Genomic DNA, 16,512 nt, shown 5'->3' with positions numbered 1-16,512 from the left:
GAACTTGGAACTGTAGACTATTACCCAACCGCTGTTAACAAAGAGTGTATACGGAGGCTGTGTGATGCGCAGACTTTTTGCTGTTTGTATTTACAGAATATAAAAGGGATGTTTGTAGAACATACACAAATTAAAAGTAAACATAATATGAAATCCTACAAATGTGCATTCTACGAATATAGAGAAACAGCGTGCTAATATAGATGTTTATTCTATGTTAAGGTAGTTTGTGCGTGAGTACTCCTAAAAATCGGAAATAAAAGTATTGGATATTATTTCGTTTATTAATTATATTTGAATCCATAGAGATAATACGATAGAGCTGCAAAGTCGCGGCCAAACTCCTTGATCGCAGTAGGGTGAGACAGATAAAATGTGTTGTCGCCCCGCGCCATCTATAACCATAGTAATATATACAAAACTTGTGTCATTGTCTGCGCACTTGATTGTAGTTGCAATTATTATTGGCTGCGAGAGAAGAACGTCTACAATTGCAATACCTGGCCAAGAATTCACTTACGGGGGTCCACCTCTGTGCCAGCCCATTTTTTAAGCATTTTTTGAGAATTGATTTTGACGAACAAAATAAAGTTAGAACTTTGAAATGTTTATCATTTATTTATTTTTATTTTAAGATTATGTAAAAAAAATTTCTAAGTAAAATCTTCATTGGAACGGAAGTTGTACCTCTCCGAAGACACCCGCTTCGAAAAAAAGGAAGCTAACTTCGTTCACGATTTTGACTGATTGGCTTATCTGAAAGAAAAAAACAAAACGGCATTTTAATCTAGAAGTTCAAATGCATCGAATGAACAAAAATAAGATGAAAATATTAAAAAATAAATTTTTGACAGTCGGTTGAATCGTTCTCGAGTTATGATGGAAATTTCAAAACCACAGTTTTTCAGAATAATGCGTTTTAAGTTCCAAGTACCTACTTATCTGAACTTGCCAACACCTGCTTCTTTTAACTGCTGTATCATTGTAACGACTTTGAATTAAAAAAACACTTTTATAAACTTATTCCTTACACGTTAAGGAATCAATTTACGTTTTTTATTTAACACCGGGGGTCTCCTTATTGCGTTTCCTATGTCTCTACAGCTCTATGGTAATATCTCTATGTTTGAATCCTTCCACGATGTACTATACCTCATTTGAGAAAATCCATTCAAATGTGGAAAGCAAAAATTATTAATCTCAGTTTAATCGTAACTTGATTCATTATTTTTGTCTTTCAATCTTTTAAACCCAACTAGGTGAAAGAAAATTTAAAGACAATTTATTATTTTTTCAAAAACAGACCACTTTTAAATATTTTTTGGAAGTTTTTAATGATGACTGATTTCTCAAAGACATAAAAGACAATGAACTGACAAATTCGAAATAATTTCATGAATAAACTACCTTAACTTCATAATGGTGTATAGAAAAATTTTTCGAACTAAGTTATAATAATATTTTATATATGATAATATGGTAGAATGGAAATAGTCTATGCGATTTCTATGTCATCTTCTAAGTATAAAACAACATTATTATACAGGGTTCGTTAAAATTATGCGAATATTTATGCTTAAAGCTATTTCCAATATTTTGCGTGTTAGGGGCAGAATCAAGAGGGTTGGTATAAATTGACTCTCTAAATTTAAATTTTATATACTTCTGACGTTACAAAACACCCACGAAAAATAAATACTAATAATACCCATCTCTAAATCAAAATCATAAATAATATAAAATAAAATCGATTAAATGTGAATTCGAATGCACTGATGCGGTAGGGTCTTGTGACCACAAATAACGAACACTTCAAAACAAAATCAAATAAGATAACAATATTTTAAGAGATGGTTAACAATTAAAATTCCATCAAAACGACCATTTTAGAGTTAAATATTTTAAGAAACGTTTAAAAAATCTCCAATAAGACTTGAAAAAGTGCTTAAAATTTTAATTCATTCTTGCTTTCCGCTTGGAATGCCAAATAAAATTTTTCTAATTGAATTATGTCCAATGTGTTTATAAAACATGTGAAAACAAACAATTGACTGAGTTAATTGTTGAAATAGCCCATATAGACAGTTGTTTATTTTTTTGCAATTAAACTTTTCTTCTATTTCTAAAAGTTTACAAGTGGGTTCTGCGAACCCAATACCCAATTGACTTATGTTGCTCATTTACGAATCAAATTCACTTTTTACTTCCTGAGCACGCAATAAAAATTTCACCTTGATATCTCTTTTCGTTTTTTAGTTATCGTAATCACGGACAGACAGACGGACAACTAAACATGGATTAAGTAGGTGATTTTATGAACACCTATTCGTTGTGTGCGTAGTCATGGTAGGGATAATAAAATCGATGCCAGCGCTTTAAGTGAAAAATTTTGGAGATAAAGTGGGCTGTTATGACTAATTTGCAATTCTTTACATGTTAATGATATAGAAACTGTCAAATTAAAATGATTGAAAAACACTAATTAATTAAACTTAATGCATTAAAAATTGTGAAAATAAGAAATCAAATTGTACAAATATTATTTTTCAAATGTTAATTATCGTAATTATTTATTTAAATTTGTGAAACAAGAATATTAAATTTTAAATGTAAGTTTTCAATGCAATCCACACAATTATATATGCATCCATTAATTCTATAATTAAAGTAGTGTATCGTTGTCATGGAAACGAAATTCACGCTCGGAGCGAATACCAAAATTTTGTTCATATCATCAATATTTCAAAGCGTTGCAAACTTAAGACTAAAATTAGTATACCTTGATATATATTTCTCATATAAAGGGTATAATTATAGAAAATTAATATGATTAAGTCAATAATAATTATAATCCACTAGCTGTTAAACCCGCTTCGCTGGGTTGTTTTTGCACATTTAAATATCAAAATTGTTAAATGAAAGACTTTTTTTTAAATTCTCTCTGTGTGTACGGAACAGTAAGATTTTTTTGGCCGATCCCAATATTATGTCTACACTCTCTGTGTGTACGGAAAAGTAAGGGAAAGATCGATAGAAACCCATGGAACATTCCAGAATATTCGAGAAAGTTCTAGAAAATTCGATAGAAATCCATAGAACATTCCAGAATGTTCGAGAAAATTCTAGAAAATTCGATAGAAATCCATAGAACATTCCAGAATGTTCGAGAAAATTCTAGAAAATTCGATAGAAATCCATAGAACATTCCAGAATGTTCGAGAAAATTCTAGAAAATTCGACAGAAATCCATGGAACATTCCAGATTGTTCGAGAAAGTTTGATAAAATTCAATAAAAATCCATACAACATTCGAGAATATTCGAGAAAGTTCTAGAAAATTCGATAGAAATCCATGGAACATTCCAGAATTTTCGAGAAAAATCGAAAGACATTTGCGCCAGTAGCGCCATCTAGTGAAAATTGTACTATTGACAGTGGCGCCATCTATTGAAAATTATTAGAACTAAAAAATCGGAAGACAGTAGCGCCATCTAGTGAAAATTGTACTATTGACAGTGCCGCCATCTATTGAAAATTATTAGAACTATTTTTTAATCTATTTTCTATAAATTCCTAGATCATTTTTAATTCCACCCCCACCAAACTCCCTTATTCACAATGGGAGCCTAAGGGCTACCCAATGACATAATCCCCTACCGAAGGTCAATGGTTAGTTTTAGGGAAAATCGGGGACATACAAACAAACACTCTCTTTTTATATATATAGATGATACACATATTTTATAATTATTTTTGGGAAAATATTTATTGTAATTAGCAGTTAACCTCAAAATATTTGGATATTTTCATATTATAAACTTTGATATATTTTATTCTGATCTATTAATTTTATTTGTTATTCAAAAAATTAAAGTGAGCCTACAGAATAAGACTTCGGATAATAAAAACGACATCGTGAGGGGGGTATATTTTCTAATACGATGGAAGTCCGCAAGTAGTTTAATGTATGGGAAGACTTTCCTGATTAATTACGGAACCCTAAAAACGTTGGAAAAATATTGTTTTTAATTAATGTATACTAGCTGACATTATGATAAATGAATTTGTAATTAAGAACAGATGTTTAATAACACATACCTGCCCTCTTTATTCAACACTATTCTAAATCAAAAATATGATTTCAAACAACAATAAACAACCTACTTACCCTTGTCCTCCCCCACATACAAAATGTAACAAAAAAGTATGTCTAATTACAATCAGATTCTCATCAAAGGAAACAAAAAAACACTTCCTTTAGCATTTCACTTTCGCTTCTTTTTTTATCCGTACAGTTTATAAGAAATTCCCGTTCCTCTCCAAAAGTTTGTTAATGTAGCAACGGAAAACTGTCTGGCAAGTATAATTATATTGCTATATCAGCAACTTTTTTCAGGTATAGTGAACCCAACCGACCTTAAGCGTCAGGCGTACTTCATTTCTACCTAACTTTATACGCCAGTAAAATCTTACCCAAAAAAAAAAAAAAAAATTAAAATCGCAAAACGCGATGTAAAGCTGCTTTTTTGTATGTTTTTGGACCCCTTTACGTTTTATGAGCAAAAAGAATGTTGTGCTACCTGCGTAATACATGAAAAACTGCAAAATTTTTGGACTTTTTTCAGTTTTTGCAGTTCAGTTCAAAAACTATGGGCTTTTGACATTAGTTGCTGCTATCGTTTTGAAAGTATATTAAATTTGAAACAATTGAAGTCAACCCACAGCTCCGCATGTCTAACTGTTTTTGAGATATTATGCTTGAAAATTTACATGGTTTTTAGAAATGTTAAAATTTTGAGTTTTGCTTAAGTTACCGTTAGAAATAGACTTTTATTCTATATGTAAAAAATGATCTTTATAAAAAATAGAGTGTCCATTTTTTCCAAAAATATAAAAGATAGAGAAATGAAAATTCGTTGGTAGCTTTAACTAGTAAACCTTATGGAAAATATTTCAAAGGAACGAGAAAAAAGTTTGAACTGAACTGCAAAAACAGAAAAAAGTCCGAAAATTTTGCACGTATTACGCAGGTAGCACAACTTTTGCTTGAAAAGTTGCGCACTCCCCTAATGCATCCATTTTGTTTTGCGATTTTAATGTAGAATATGATTGGCGTATTATTAAGGAAAGAAATATCCAAAATCTAGCCGACCTGAGATAAATTATTTCGTGACTCGAAGTATTGAATTCCAATAACTGTCTTTCTCAAGCATTTTGTTTTCAAGATAATAAATTTTAATTTGAGCACCTGGTAAAATATCATATTTTCGCTTGAATGAATTCAATGTATAGATATTTAATCGGCCGTTGTTTTGATCAATTAGACAAGGTGATGTTTTGGATGAGTAAGAATTCAGATGATACCTATCATTGTGTCGTTTAATGATTCATGTAGTTTTTTTCTAGGTCATATATTTTTTGATTTATTTCTTCACAATTACCGGAGATGATATCCAGAAATTTATTGCTATAAAAACTTCAGACACATTTATTTTTATTGCATGTAATACTTTTAGTCTGGATTTTCTTTGCGCTTTTATGCATCTCTTCAGGAAGGGACTTAATGGTTTTCTTAAGAATGTAAAAAAAATTTTCTTTTCTAATGAAGATTATGCGATCAATTCCGATACTCTGAAGTCTTCCAACATTGTATTTCGATGTGCATTTTTGAATTTCATGTTCAGATTATGCATCTTGTTGAGTAAGGGATCTTTTGGACTGAGTTTATTGTTAAAATACCATGTATAGACAGTGTTGATTACTCTGTCACATTACACATACGTACGTGTTACACACATACAACTGATATATACCCATTTAATATATACTAGACAAATTGCGCATAATTCGCGCTCTCACGGAAAACAATGATGTTTACGAAAAAATGTTTCAAACCAAAGTTGTTTATTTATTTATAAGGAACATTTTGTATGTTTAAACTTTTGTTCTATCTCTAACTGTTTACAAGATGGGTCCTACGAACCCAAGACCCAATTGACCTATGTTACTCATTTACGAACTTGACCCCACTTTTTACGTCCTAATAAGCATGCTATCAAAATTTCAGTTTGATATCTCTTCGTTTTTGAGTAATCGTGATGACAGTCGGACAGACGACAGACAGACAACCCTAAATGGACTAATTAGGTAATTTTACTTCGTTTTTGAGTAATCGTGATGACAGTCGGGCAGATGACAGGCGGACAGACAGACAACCCTAAATGGACTAATTAGGTGATTTTATGAACCCCTATACCAAAATTTTGTTCATACCATCAATATTTTTAAGCGTTACAAACTTGGGACTAAACTTACTATACCTTGGTATATTTCATATACATGGTATAATAATTTTATTTACACTTAGCAAAAATATGAATTCGAATCAATTAAATTGTATTATTAGGTTCGAAAACACACTTTAAAGTTCAAAAAGTTGACCTCGGTAAAATAACTAAAATATAATGTTCTGTACTATAGTTGGTTATAAAATCAAATGTTTTCACATCATTTCAAGAGCACATATTAGACAACTTGTATTACATACTTGTTGAACTAAAGCTACACCTAATTATCTAAGTTAATGAATTTTTTGAACAAATATTATTTAATAATAGGTGGGTTGATAAAGGTCACTTTCCGCATCTCAAACACTCGAAAAAAATATATTGATTTTCTGTTATTACTGAATGCATTTGCATTTTTAAAGATGTGTATTTTTTTATTATATGGGATTTATCCCGTAAATAATAAAGTAAGTTTTAGAAATTATTGCCAAAAGATATACAATCGAATTTAGTTGTATTTCCTCTGATATTATTAAATAGATTTTTAATAGTTTTAATTAATTTTATTCAACAAACATACTAATATGATTTTCTTTATCCATTTTCAGAAACGAGTGGCGTAGCTTCATTAACTGAATTAACTGCAAGATGTGTAGCATCTCACATACCATTCGAATTAGTGGAACATATATATCCACCAGTCCCCGAACAATTACAATTACGTATTGCATTTTGGAGTTTCCCAGATAATGAAGAAGATATTAGATTATATTCATGTTTAGCAAATGGCTCAGCTGATGAATTTCAACGTGGTGAACACTTATTTCGTACGCGAAGTGTTAAAGATGCCTTGCAGATAGGTAAGTTGTCATTGTTTCGACATTTTAGGTTTTTATACTCCAGAAGCAAGTGAAAATTTTTATCGATGTAATATTAATGCACCATTTTCAAATAATTTAGCAAAGGATATAAACAATTTCGATTTAACATTTGCTTAAACATTTTACCTCTACCAATGCCATTGTTTACAAGAAATATTGACACAGGTGAAATTAATAGTATATTACACATCTAAGGCGCAAAAGTAAAGAATGTCTCATAGTACAAGATCCGAAATAAGGTCGACCTTCACCCATCTGTTTACCGAATGAAAGTTATTTTTTATGAAATGTAAAATATTTACAAATATCCCTGTTGTGGGTTGCCCTAAAAAATATGGTCCAGACAACTTTTAATAAAAATATCAAAACTCGGAAAGCTTGTAAATTTTATTTTTTGACTGATATTTTGTGGACAATCATATAGCATCGTATTTGCAATAAAATTATCTTTATTTATATATGTGAGGCAATGAATTAGCAGATGAACGTAATTACTATTCACAACTTGTATAAATGCGAAAATAGTGAACGAAAAGAGGCAGACAGCATAGCTGCTGCATATTCCTTTTTGCTTTTACTTTCAAGTAGATCAATATTCGTTAGATATGCAAGTCTGAAAAATTTCAAAAATTTTACTCTTGATATTTTCACTAAAAGTAGTCTTGACCACATTTTTTTAGGCAACCCATTGCAGGGATATTTGTTAAGCTTTTATATTTCATAAAAAATAACTTTCATTCGGTAAACAGATGGGTGAAGGTCGATCCTAATTGGGATCTTAGACTATCAGGTCTCATTTTTCTTTCCTCCGGGTGGAGAGTGTCAACTTTCGTTCCGCATATGCTAAACAAAGTTGCCGCTTTCCGCCTCCGCCGAGTAGAACAATAGTATACACACCACGGGAGCAAGTAAAGAATGTCTTAGATAGATAGACCTAGATATGTAATATTCTACTTTCAATTCTTTTGAAGACTGGTATAAAACGCAGACTGTACCCAAAATTACTAACAGCTAGCGTATGCATAATTGTGCATTAGAATTGAGTTGTTGAAAATAATCATTAAATATTTTTCATTTTGTGTCTAATATTTATCATGAATAATATTGAACGATGCGATTTCCATTTTTGTCAAAAAACAATTTTGTTCAACAACTCAATTGCGACTATCAAAGTCTACTGTCAACTCAAAATTATCTGACTGAGATAAAAGTTCCAAAATTTCCATGTCTTCAACTGTCAATAGTCTTAGAATGTAAATGGTGACTCAGTATTATATCCAATGTCGAAATTCATTACTGCTTCTCAGACTATTAATTTAATTACATTGTTGTTTTGTCTTAGGTTTTCATTTGTCTGCAAGTGTTTGCCAACCAAGTACCACACTACAAGTACGAACAACTCATAATGTAGCGGTGACATTTGATCGTAGAAAAATTTCATCATGTAATTGTACATGTACATCACCAGCGTATTGGTGCTCACATGTGGTTGCAGTGTGCTTATATCGTATACATATGGTAAGTGTGAAGAAAATACTTGAAGAGAAATAAAAGTGCTCCAAATGCCGATGTAACAACTTATAAACAAACACAGTTATGAGTAAATTAAACTCTTTTTAGGTTAGATAAGAATTAAGAGTGGATTAATTTAAGTTAAAAGGTTCGCCACTAATGCCGATCCTCTCTTAGAGATCGGGAACCCTTTACACCACCTTATATACAGCGTGGGACATTTTAATCTATAATAGCTTATAGCTCTAATCTATAATAGCTTTCGGAGGAAATGCGACTTAAAAATATGTCAATTTTGCATTTAATCGGAAAAAAAAGAAAGTTTATCGATAATTTTAGGTCAAAGTTACGCACATATGTGAATGTACTCTGTTGCCCTTGACAACTTTTGGCTAAATTATTTTTCCGTAGTTTCCGTGCTTTCTTTCGATTAAATGCAATAATGGCATATTTTTAGGTTGCATTTCCTCCAAAAGCTGAAATTTTTGAAAAAGAGGTTTAGATGAGAAATGTTAGTTTTTTATGAGGATCAACTTTCTGCAACTTTTGTTAAAGCTATTATTTGGTTGGTTAACTACAAAAAAAGTTATTAGCCATTACATATTAAAATGGTCCACCTTGTATATAAAAACTCAACATCCACTCTTGAAAGTTCCCTTAAAAATTCCAGTTTTTTGGAAAAGTATTTTCGCCGCCGCTTCCCGGCAAATTTAGACAATTGCTTTTGAAAATGAATATTTATTTGCAAATTAGGATCTTCATTTGATTCAATCGTTGCTTGGTCCTACTACATTCTTTTTTAAGCATAAGTTTTGACCTCTGGCGCAAACTGCCAGAGAAAAATATTTTAAACAACGAATTATACGAAATCCTTGTCTAATAATATATTTTGTTTCTGCAAATTATAAAATACTGTTAATTTAATCCAGGTAGAGATGAAGATGTCCGTCTCTGTCTGGATTAGGCTTAAGATTGAGGCTTTTGTTTGGTTTGTATCACAAAATAAAGATAATTCTCTTTCTGGTTTCAGCCGAATTATGTAACATTACGTGCACCCGTATCTGAATCACTATCACGTTTACATCGAGATCAATTACAAAAGTTTGCTCAGTATTTAATCAGTGAACTTCCACAACAAATATTACCAACAGCCCAAAGATTATTAGACGAATTACTTAGTTCGCAACCATCAGCTATCAACTCTGTATGTGGAGCACCAGATCCAACCGCTGGTGCTTCAGTAAATGATCAAACGTCTTGGTATCTGGATGAGAGGGCGTTACATGATAATATTAAGAAAATCTTAATCAAATTTTGTGTACCAGCTCCAATTGTTTTTAGGTAAGACATATCAAATTTATAATGGTGGACTTTTCGAAAGAACGCTTATGTAACTTTATGTTTGTTATTTCTGTTTACAGTGATGTAAATTATTTAAGCACATCTGCACCTCCAGCTGCCGCGGAATGGTCTTCATTATTAAGACCGTTGCGTGGACGAGAACCAGAAGGCATGTGGAATTTGTTAAGTATAGTTCGAGAAATGTTTAAACGAAACGATAGAAATGCAGTTCCGTTGTTGGAAATCGTTACTGAAGAATGTATGGCTTGTGAACAAGTAAGTTATTTTCTACGTTTCATTTCCCAAAATATTATTTAGAAGTATGCTAGTTTTAATTGCTTTGAATTCGGCGACAAGTTAAAAGCTCGTCCGAAATATAAATTGTAAATAATTGTACCGAATTATCAAATATCTTAAATAGCAACTCTAGTTTATATAAAATATATGAGAGTGAAACTTATGAATTGCAGATTTTGGTATGGTGGTTTAATACAAAAGTAGCATTAGTAAATGGCAGTTCTGGCCACGGTTCAGGTGGTGGGGGTAAACATAGTAACGTCAACAGCAACAGTCATGCATCACAGCATGCATGTTCGTCATTATGTGATGAAATTGTTGTGCTATGGCGTTTAGCAGCCTTAAACCCAGGATTAGCACCCAACGAGCGTGATCTCTTTCATAATCAATTCACGAATTGGCATTTAAAAATCATCGAAAAAGTAACAAAGAGTAAAGCAGCGGCCACAACAAATAATCATTCAAATAAATCCAGTGTACTGCGTGCAGATATTGAAGTATTTTTAGGTTTTAAGCCAGCAATTGAAGCATGCTACTTAGATTGGGATGATTATCCAATGCCTGGAATTACATACACTCAGGATAATAATCCAATGTATCATTGTCCGTTTACATGTTTCCGTCATACGGGTGACGCTAAATCCGATACAGTGACCCAAGTGAATTCGAGTCAGGCCGTTTTAAATCACCACACACATCATCACCATCATCATCATCAATTTCATCCGTTATTGCCCGGACATCCACATGCAGCACGTCTTGGTTTAGTCGATTTTATGCGATATAATATGCCAAATGGTACAAGATCGAGTGTCAGTAGTGAAGGCTTTTGTGAAAACGAAGATGAAGCTAACATATTGGTTGGACAAAGTGCTCGATCTGCTGATTCAGATTCCCAAGAAGGTGGTGGAAGCGACGCGGCGAGTAGTAGTGGAGCTAGTAGTGCAGCTCAATCAACACAACGAAATCCTGAAGCAAAGCAAAAATCTACAGTTAAAGCAACCCTGGGAAGTAGTAAAAAATCACCGGAAACTGAATCAGACGCTTCGCCCTCAGAAGATGTTAAAGAATGTTCTCGACGGCCTTCCAAGGATGAATCGTTATCTTCATCGAACTCAGAATCACCACAATCAGGCGATGAGTACAATGTTTATTATTACGATCCAAAAGCATCAGTTAACGATGAAAATGATAAAGAAGGTAAAGAAAATAAATTAGTTGAAGAATCACCTGAGAAAACGGACGTATTTGCGAATATCAAACGAACGGATGATCCTTGGGATGTATTGTTTGCTCGAGCTGAAGGATTATATGCTCACGGTCATGGAAAAGAAGCATGTTTGTTAGGTATTCGATTAGCTGAAGAACTGTTAGCAAATCCACCAAATCTAATGATAGATATACCTCCGTTACCGAAACGAAAGGGGAAAAAGCAGCAAGTGAATCCTGCGTCACATCAGTTAACCTGCTTAGCATCGGCTACGCTAAGTAAATGTTCATTTATTTGCACGGTTCTAGCAGAAAACGCTGATTACTCACATTTAGCTTTTCGTGTTGGTATATTTGCATTAGAATTGCCACGGCCGCCAGCAAGTACAAAACCGTTAGAAGTGAAATTGGCGAATCAAGAGCAGGAAATTGTAACGTTATTGAAACGATTACATCTGGGCCCAGAAGAGTTGAAAGTAATTAGAAATCGTGCCGAACAATTACGTGATGGTACACTCAAATCACGTGGGGAAGCTATGCTTCCAATTATGCTCGCTAGTTTTATTTTTGATTCACTGATGACACCGACTAAATGTGATATTCGAAATAAAATATTTGATACGAATGGTCGTTACGTTACCGATGAAGCACTCTGCTTTGAGGCTGCTGTTGCTGCATTGGGACTTAAAGCAAATGTTTCCGAAGCTGACCATCCATTGTTATGTGAGGGAACAAGAAGACAACGAGGGGAATTGGCTGTAACATTATTGGTGCATTATAAAGACGATCCTTGTAAAATAGCGAAAATTATGGAAAAATTATTGGACCGTGAAGTGCATACACTTATAAAAGGTCCGTTGCTAAGTTCATATTATTCGAATAATCCACCTATTCGAAGTCAGCTAATTGGAAGACGACGTGGAGAAGGTGAACCTATGCCATCAGCGTTATCATTTAAACCACCTTGTGATCCAATTTCCCCATGTGATCCTATAAGTAAGTAAATGTATCAAAGATAAATTTGTACATCACAATTTTTGTTTTTTTATTAAGTTTATAATAATTTTTATTTGTTTCAGTTGGTTTCCCAAGTCGACCACACAGTTCAACTAGTGCAGAATTGGATCAAAATATGGCCGGATTATCAATTGGCAATCCCACATTACCATCAACATCTCAAACACCCGTTTTACAAGCTGGTCAATCACGTACAAAAGAATCTAGATATAAAGGAAAACGAGCGTATCCCTCTATTCCAAATCAACCATCAGAAGCCGGTGCTCATTTTATGATTGAATTGGCAAAAACCGTGCTAACCAAAGCTGGTGGGACCAGCAGTACATCGTTATTTACTCAGGCATCAACAAGTCAAAACCATTTAGGACCGCATCGTGGCTTACATATGTGTGCTTTTCAATTAGGACTATACGCATTAGGATTACATAACTGTGTCAGTCCAAATTGGTTAAGCCGAACATACTCGTCTCATGTATCATGGATTACGGGGCAAGCAATGGAAATTGGTGCACCAGCGATATCGTTCTTAATAGACACTTGGGAAGGACATTTAACACCACCAGAAGCTGTTAGTATTGCGGATCGAGCTTCCCGAGGATGCGATGCAAATATGAGTCGCGCGGCAGCAGATTTAGCATTATCATGCCTACCACATGCGCATGCATTGAATCCTGGTGAAATTAATCGTGCTATATTACAGTGTAAAGAACAGAGTGATGTTATGTTAGAATATTCCTGCTTAACCGTTGAAAACGCTGCAAAAGGTGGAGGAATCAATCCAGAAGTGTTGTTCAATGTTGCGAGATATTGGTATGATTTATATAAGAGTCACACTCCGCCTGGAGAATTACTTATCGATGAAGAGATTCATGATCCATTACAATTGGATACAAATAACCCAATGATGGGAATTATGGAACAGCCAAATCAACCACCTCCTATGGAGATGATGCCACAAATACAACCAAATATTCCACCACAAAGTCCACAAATTCTAGCCGCAAATTCCGCAGTTGTTGTAACAACAGCCCCACCTCCACCATATCAACACCCTCCGGCGACTACACTTGCTCCAATCAATGTCCCAATGCCTTATACAGTAGGTCCATACAGTTTCACTGTACAAGGAATTCATCCGCATCATACTCATCATGTTGGGTTCGGTACACCTGTTCATCCGCATACAGTACAATTACCTCCACCGCCCCATGTTCAAATGTATGCAATAGCACCATCACAATTCCAATATCCACCCCCACCACATTCAACGAATCAACAACCGTATGGTGCACCACCAAATCAGCCCGCACCGCAACCCCCACCTGTTGGTTATGCCACAGCACCCCCGGGCGCAGCACAATTTTATCAAGGACCTATGGTACGATCTGTGTATCCAATGCCTGTACAATCAGCCAGACCCGCTCAACCCGCTCCGCCGAGACAACCACAACATTTTAGCCCGACACAAATGAGATATTTATTGGCTGTTTATCGAGTGGGAATGTTAGCGTTAGAAACCGCTGCACGACGATTTTATGATGATCGACATCAAACGAAATATGACAAACAGCCGCTCGGTGAAGATGTTAAATGGCTTCTACGTATTTCAAAACATTTAGGTACAGTAAACGTTTGTTTTTAATTATTTGTATAAAGTTTTGAAAAAAGAAAGTCGTTACTTTGAATTTATTTTTTTACTCTCCGATATAGTGATTTAAGATCTCGAAGTATGACTTTTAAAATATACGACCTTGATAAATATTTAACTCTTGGTTAATTTTTTTTATTTTCAGGCACACATTACCTTCATCAATTATGTGTGTGTGCAGTAAATTCAATTGCCAGTCCATTTGTTTTGCATGATGTTGCAATTGAAGCAGCTCAATATCTTGGACGAAATAATCCAACATTAGTGATGCAACATTTACGAACAACTTTAACACCACTTGTTCAAAAATGTCAACAAATGTATATACAATGTATGCACCAGAAATTATATCACTTAACATCCAATGATTATGAAGATTTTGTGAATGTTGTGTGTGCGGCAAGATCTGCATTCCAACTGACACCTGAAGGAAGTGCACAATTTAAAGAATGGCTTCAATCGATACGCAGGTATATAGGAATTATTATGTCTAGGCTGATGTGCTTAATTTTCCAGTTGAAGTTTAACCAAATTACGTTTTGTATCCGCAAAAATATAAATTTTTTAACCATGTGTTTTTATAAAAACTGATTTACAGATTTCGCTGAATATTTCGGCCATTTATTTCTTTTAGCACCAAGAGTGTTTATACAATAATTAGAATTTTATATGTAACAAAGCTATTTACTGGCTTTTTAGTCCTACAGACTCTTATTCTATTTATTTGATTAATTTTGTCATAATTGAAACTAGAAACTCCATTTTCGCGGGAGTACGATAGTTAATAAAAAATCAAAGACTTTAAATAAGATTGATAACACAATGTAAGAAACAGTTCCAGAGATTTCATTGTAACTCATAAATTTATAATGTTCATTAGTCAATCAAATACCTAAAGTGAATCGCTTGAAGTAGGTATTGATCTCATGTCAATTCTCTAACCGCGTTGAATTTTACAATTGTATTCTCAATCATTATTAAATTTGTTGTGTTTTATATTTTTTAATTTAAACAATTTGCTCAGAGGTATTGTAATTAATTTAATTAATTATTTATTGTTGGTTTACACTTAGTTACAATAAAATACTATAATTTCTTTATGTTCCGGTATCAGTCTCAAGTTTTCACTTTAATAACTGTATATTTTTGATAACAATTTATATTGCTTTTATTGTAATCAATTTTGGTCAAAGAATGCTTGTTATTCAACTATAAAATAAAGCAATGGATATTGTTAAAAATAATTACAATATAATTTTGTTTTTGTTTTAAATATAATTAAAACATAAAATTAAAAATTAAGTAATATCATTAAGACTGGTGAGGTAGTCATGTTGGTTCGACAAGTTGAAGAATGATTGTAGGTCTGGGCCTATTGATCGGCGCAAAATTAATACCATTGAATATTAACTTCGGGCGGATGGGTTGCATATATCGTTTATTTTCATTATAAATATTCGGGGTAGGTTTAACAACGCGCATATACCAAGAATATGCTGGCAATCATTGGTGTATATTTAATTTTAAGCCTGTGATAAAACACATTTTTCGCCATAAAAACAATTGAATATCCATTGTCGTTTTGTTGTCCAAAGGAAATCAATTTGCTTATATTAAATAAATGACTTCTCTTTCAAAATAAAGACACCAGGAACCTTTTCAAAATTTTAGTCCGTCACGATTTTGAAATACAGAGTATTTTTTTCAAACACTTAAACAGCAACAAATTTACAGAAAAACAATTGTTACTAATGACCAACTGGACAATGAAATTTCTTTTATAATATTTAAAACTCAAATTTGCAAAAACAAACCATTGTCAGGTCCGGTCTTACGAAATAAATTGTACCACAATTTAGTGTTTTAAAATCCCTCTTGATTAAATTCTTGATCCATACTTAGTGTAAAAATTGAATGTTTCAGATCAAAATCATGTAAAAAAGATTTATGGGCACAAATAAATTCAGCACTACAAGCAAATAGTAAATGACAAAGGTCAGGCTTAGTATCAACACAATTTAGTGCAACAACAAACATAAATAGAGTGCCATTAGATAACAATATGTTGATTCCCTCCGATGATCAATTACAAGACGTCCAATCAGTTTGCGTTCCCATCAACATAATATCATCATCACAACAAAATAATGCATATCCAGCCATTGTGAGTCCACACACACCAAATGGTGGAACGGATCCACAACAAATATCAGTATCTGAGGTGTTCGTTACATCATCAACATCAACAATGACAACAACAACAATGGAACTGCCTAACAATGTACAAATGCTTATAAATATACCAATGAGAAGTGATCAA

General features: G+C 33.2%; 1 protein-coding gene across 1 annotated transcript in view; it reads left to right on the top strand.

Moving 5' to 3' along the window:
* Positions 1-16,251, top strand: part of LOC123301472 (zinc finger SWIM domain-containing protein 8 homolog) — a 42,499-nt gene extending 26,248 nt beyond the window's left edge. Inside the window, exons 2-9 of the mRNA XM_044884217.1 lie at positions 6,896-7,147; positions 8,511-8,686; positions 9,711-10,021; positions 10,102-10,297; positions 10,492-12,523; positions 12,607-14,163; positions 14,338-14,662; positions 16,116-16,251. Of these exons, the coding sequence (XP_044740152.1) occupies positions 6,896-7,147; positions 8,511-8,686; positions 9,711-10,021; positions 10,102-10,297; positions 10,492-12,523; positions 12,607-14,163; positions 14,338-14,662; positions 16,116-16,182 (4,916 nt within the window). The 3' untranslated portion in view covers positions 16,183-16,251. The remainder of the gene's footprint in view (positions 1-6,895; positions 7,148-8,510; positions 8,687-9,710; positions 10,022-10,101; positions 10,298-10,491; positions 12,524-12,606; positions 14,164-14,337; positions 14,663-16,115) is intronic.
* The last annotated feature ends 261 nt before the right edge of the window (positions 16,252-16,512 follow it).

The sequence above is a fragment of the Chrysoperla carnea genome, chromosome 1 (genome assembly GCF_905475395.1).
Source record: "Chrysoperla carnea chromosome 1, inChrCarn1.1, whole genome shotgun sequence".
Classification (NCBI taxonomy): domain Eukaryota; kingdom Metazoa; phylum Arthropoda; class Insecta; order Neuroptera; family Chrysopidae; genus Chrysoperla; species Chrysoperla carnea.
The sequence above is the reverse complement of the archived record's forward strand: the minus strand, read 5'-3'. Positions and strand labels throughout refer to the sequence as shown.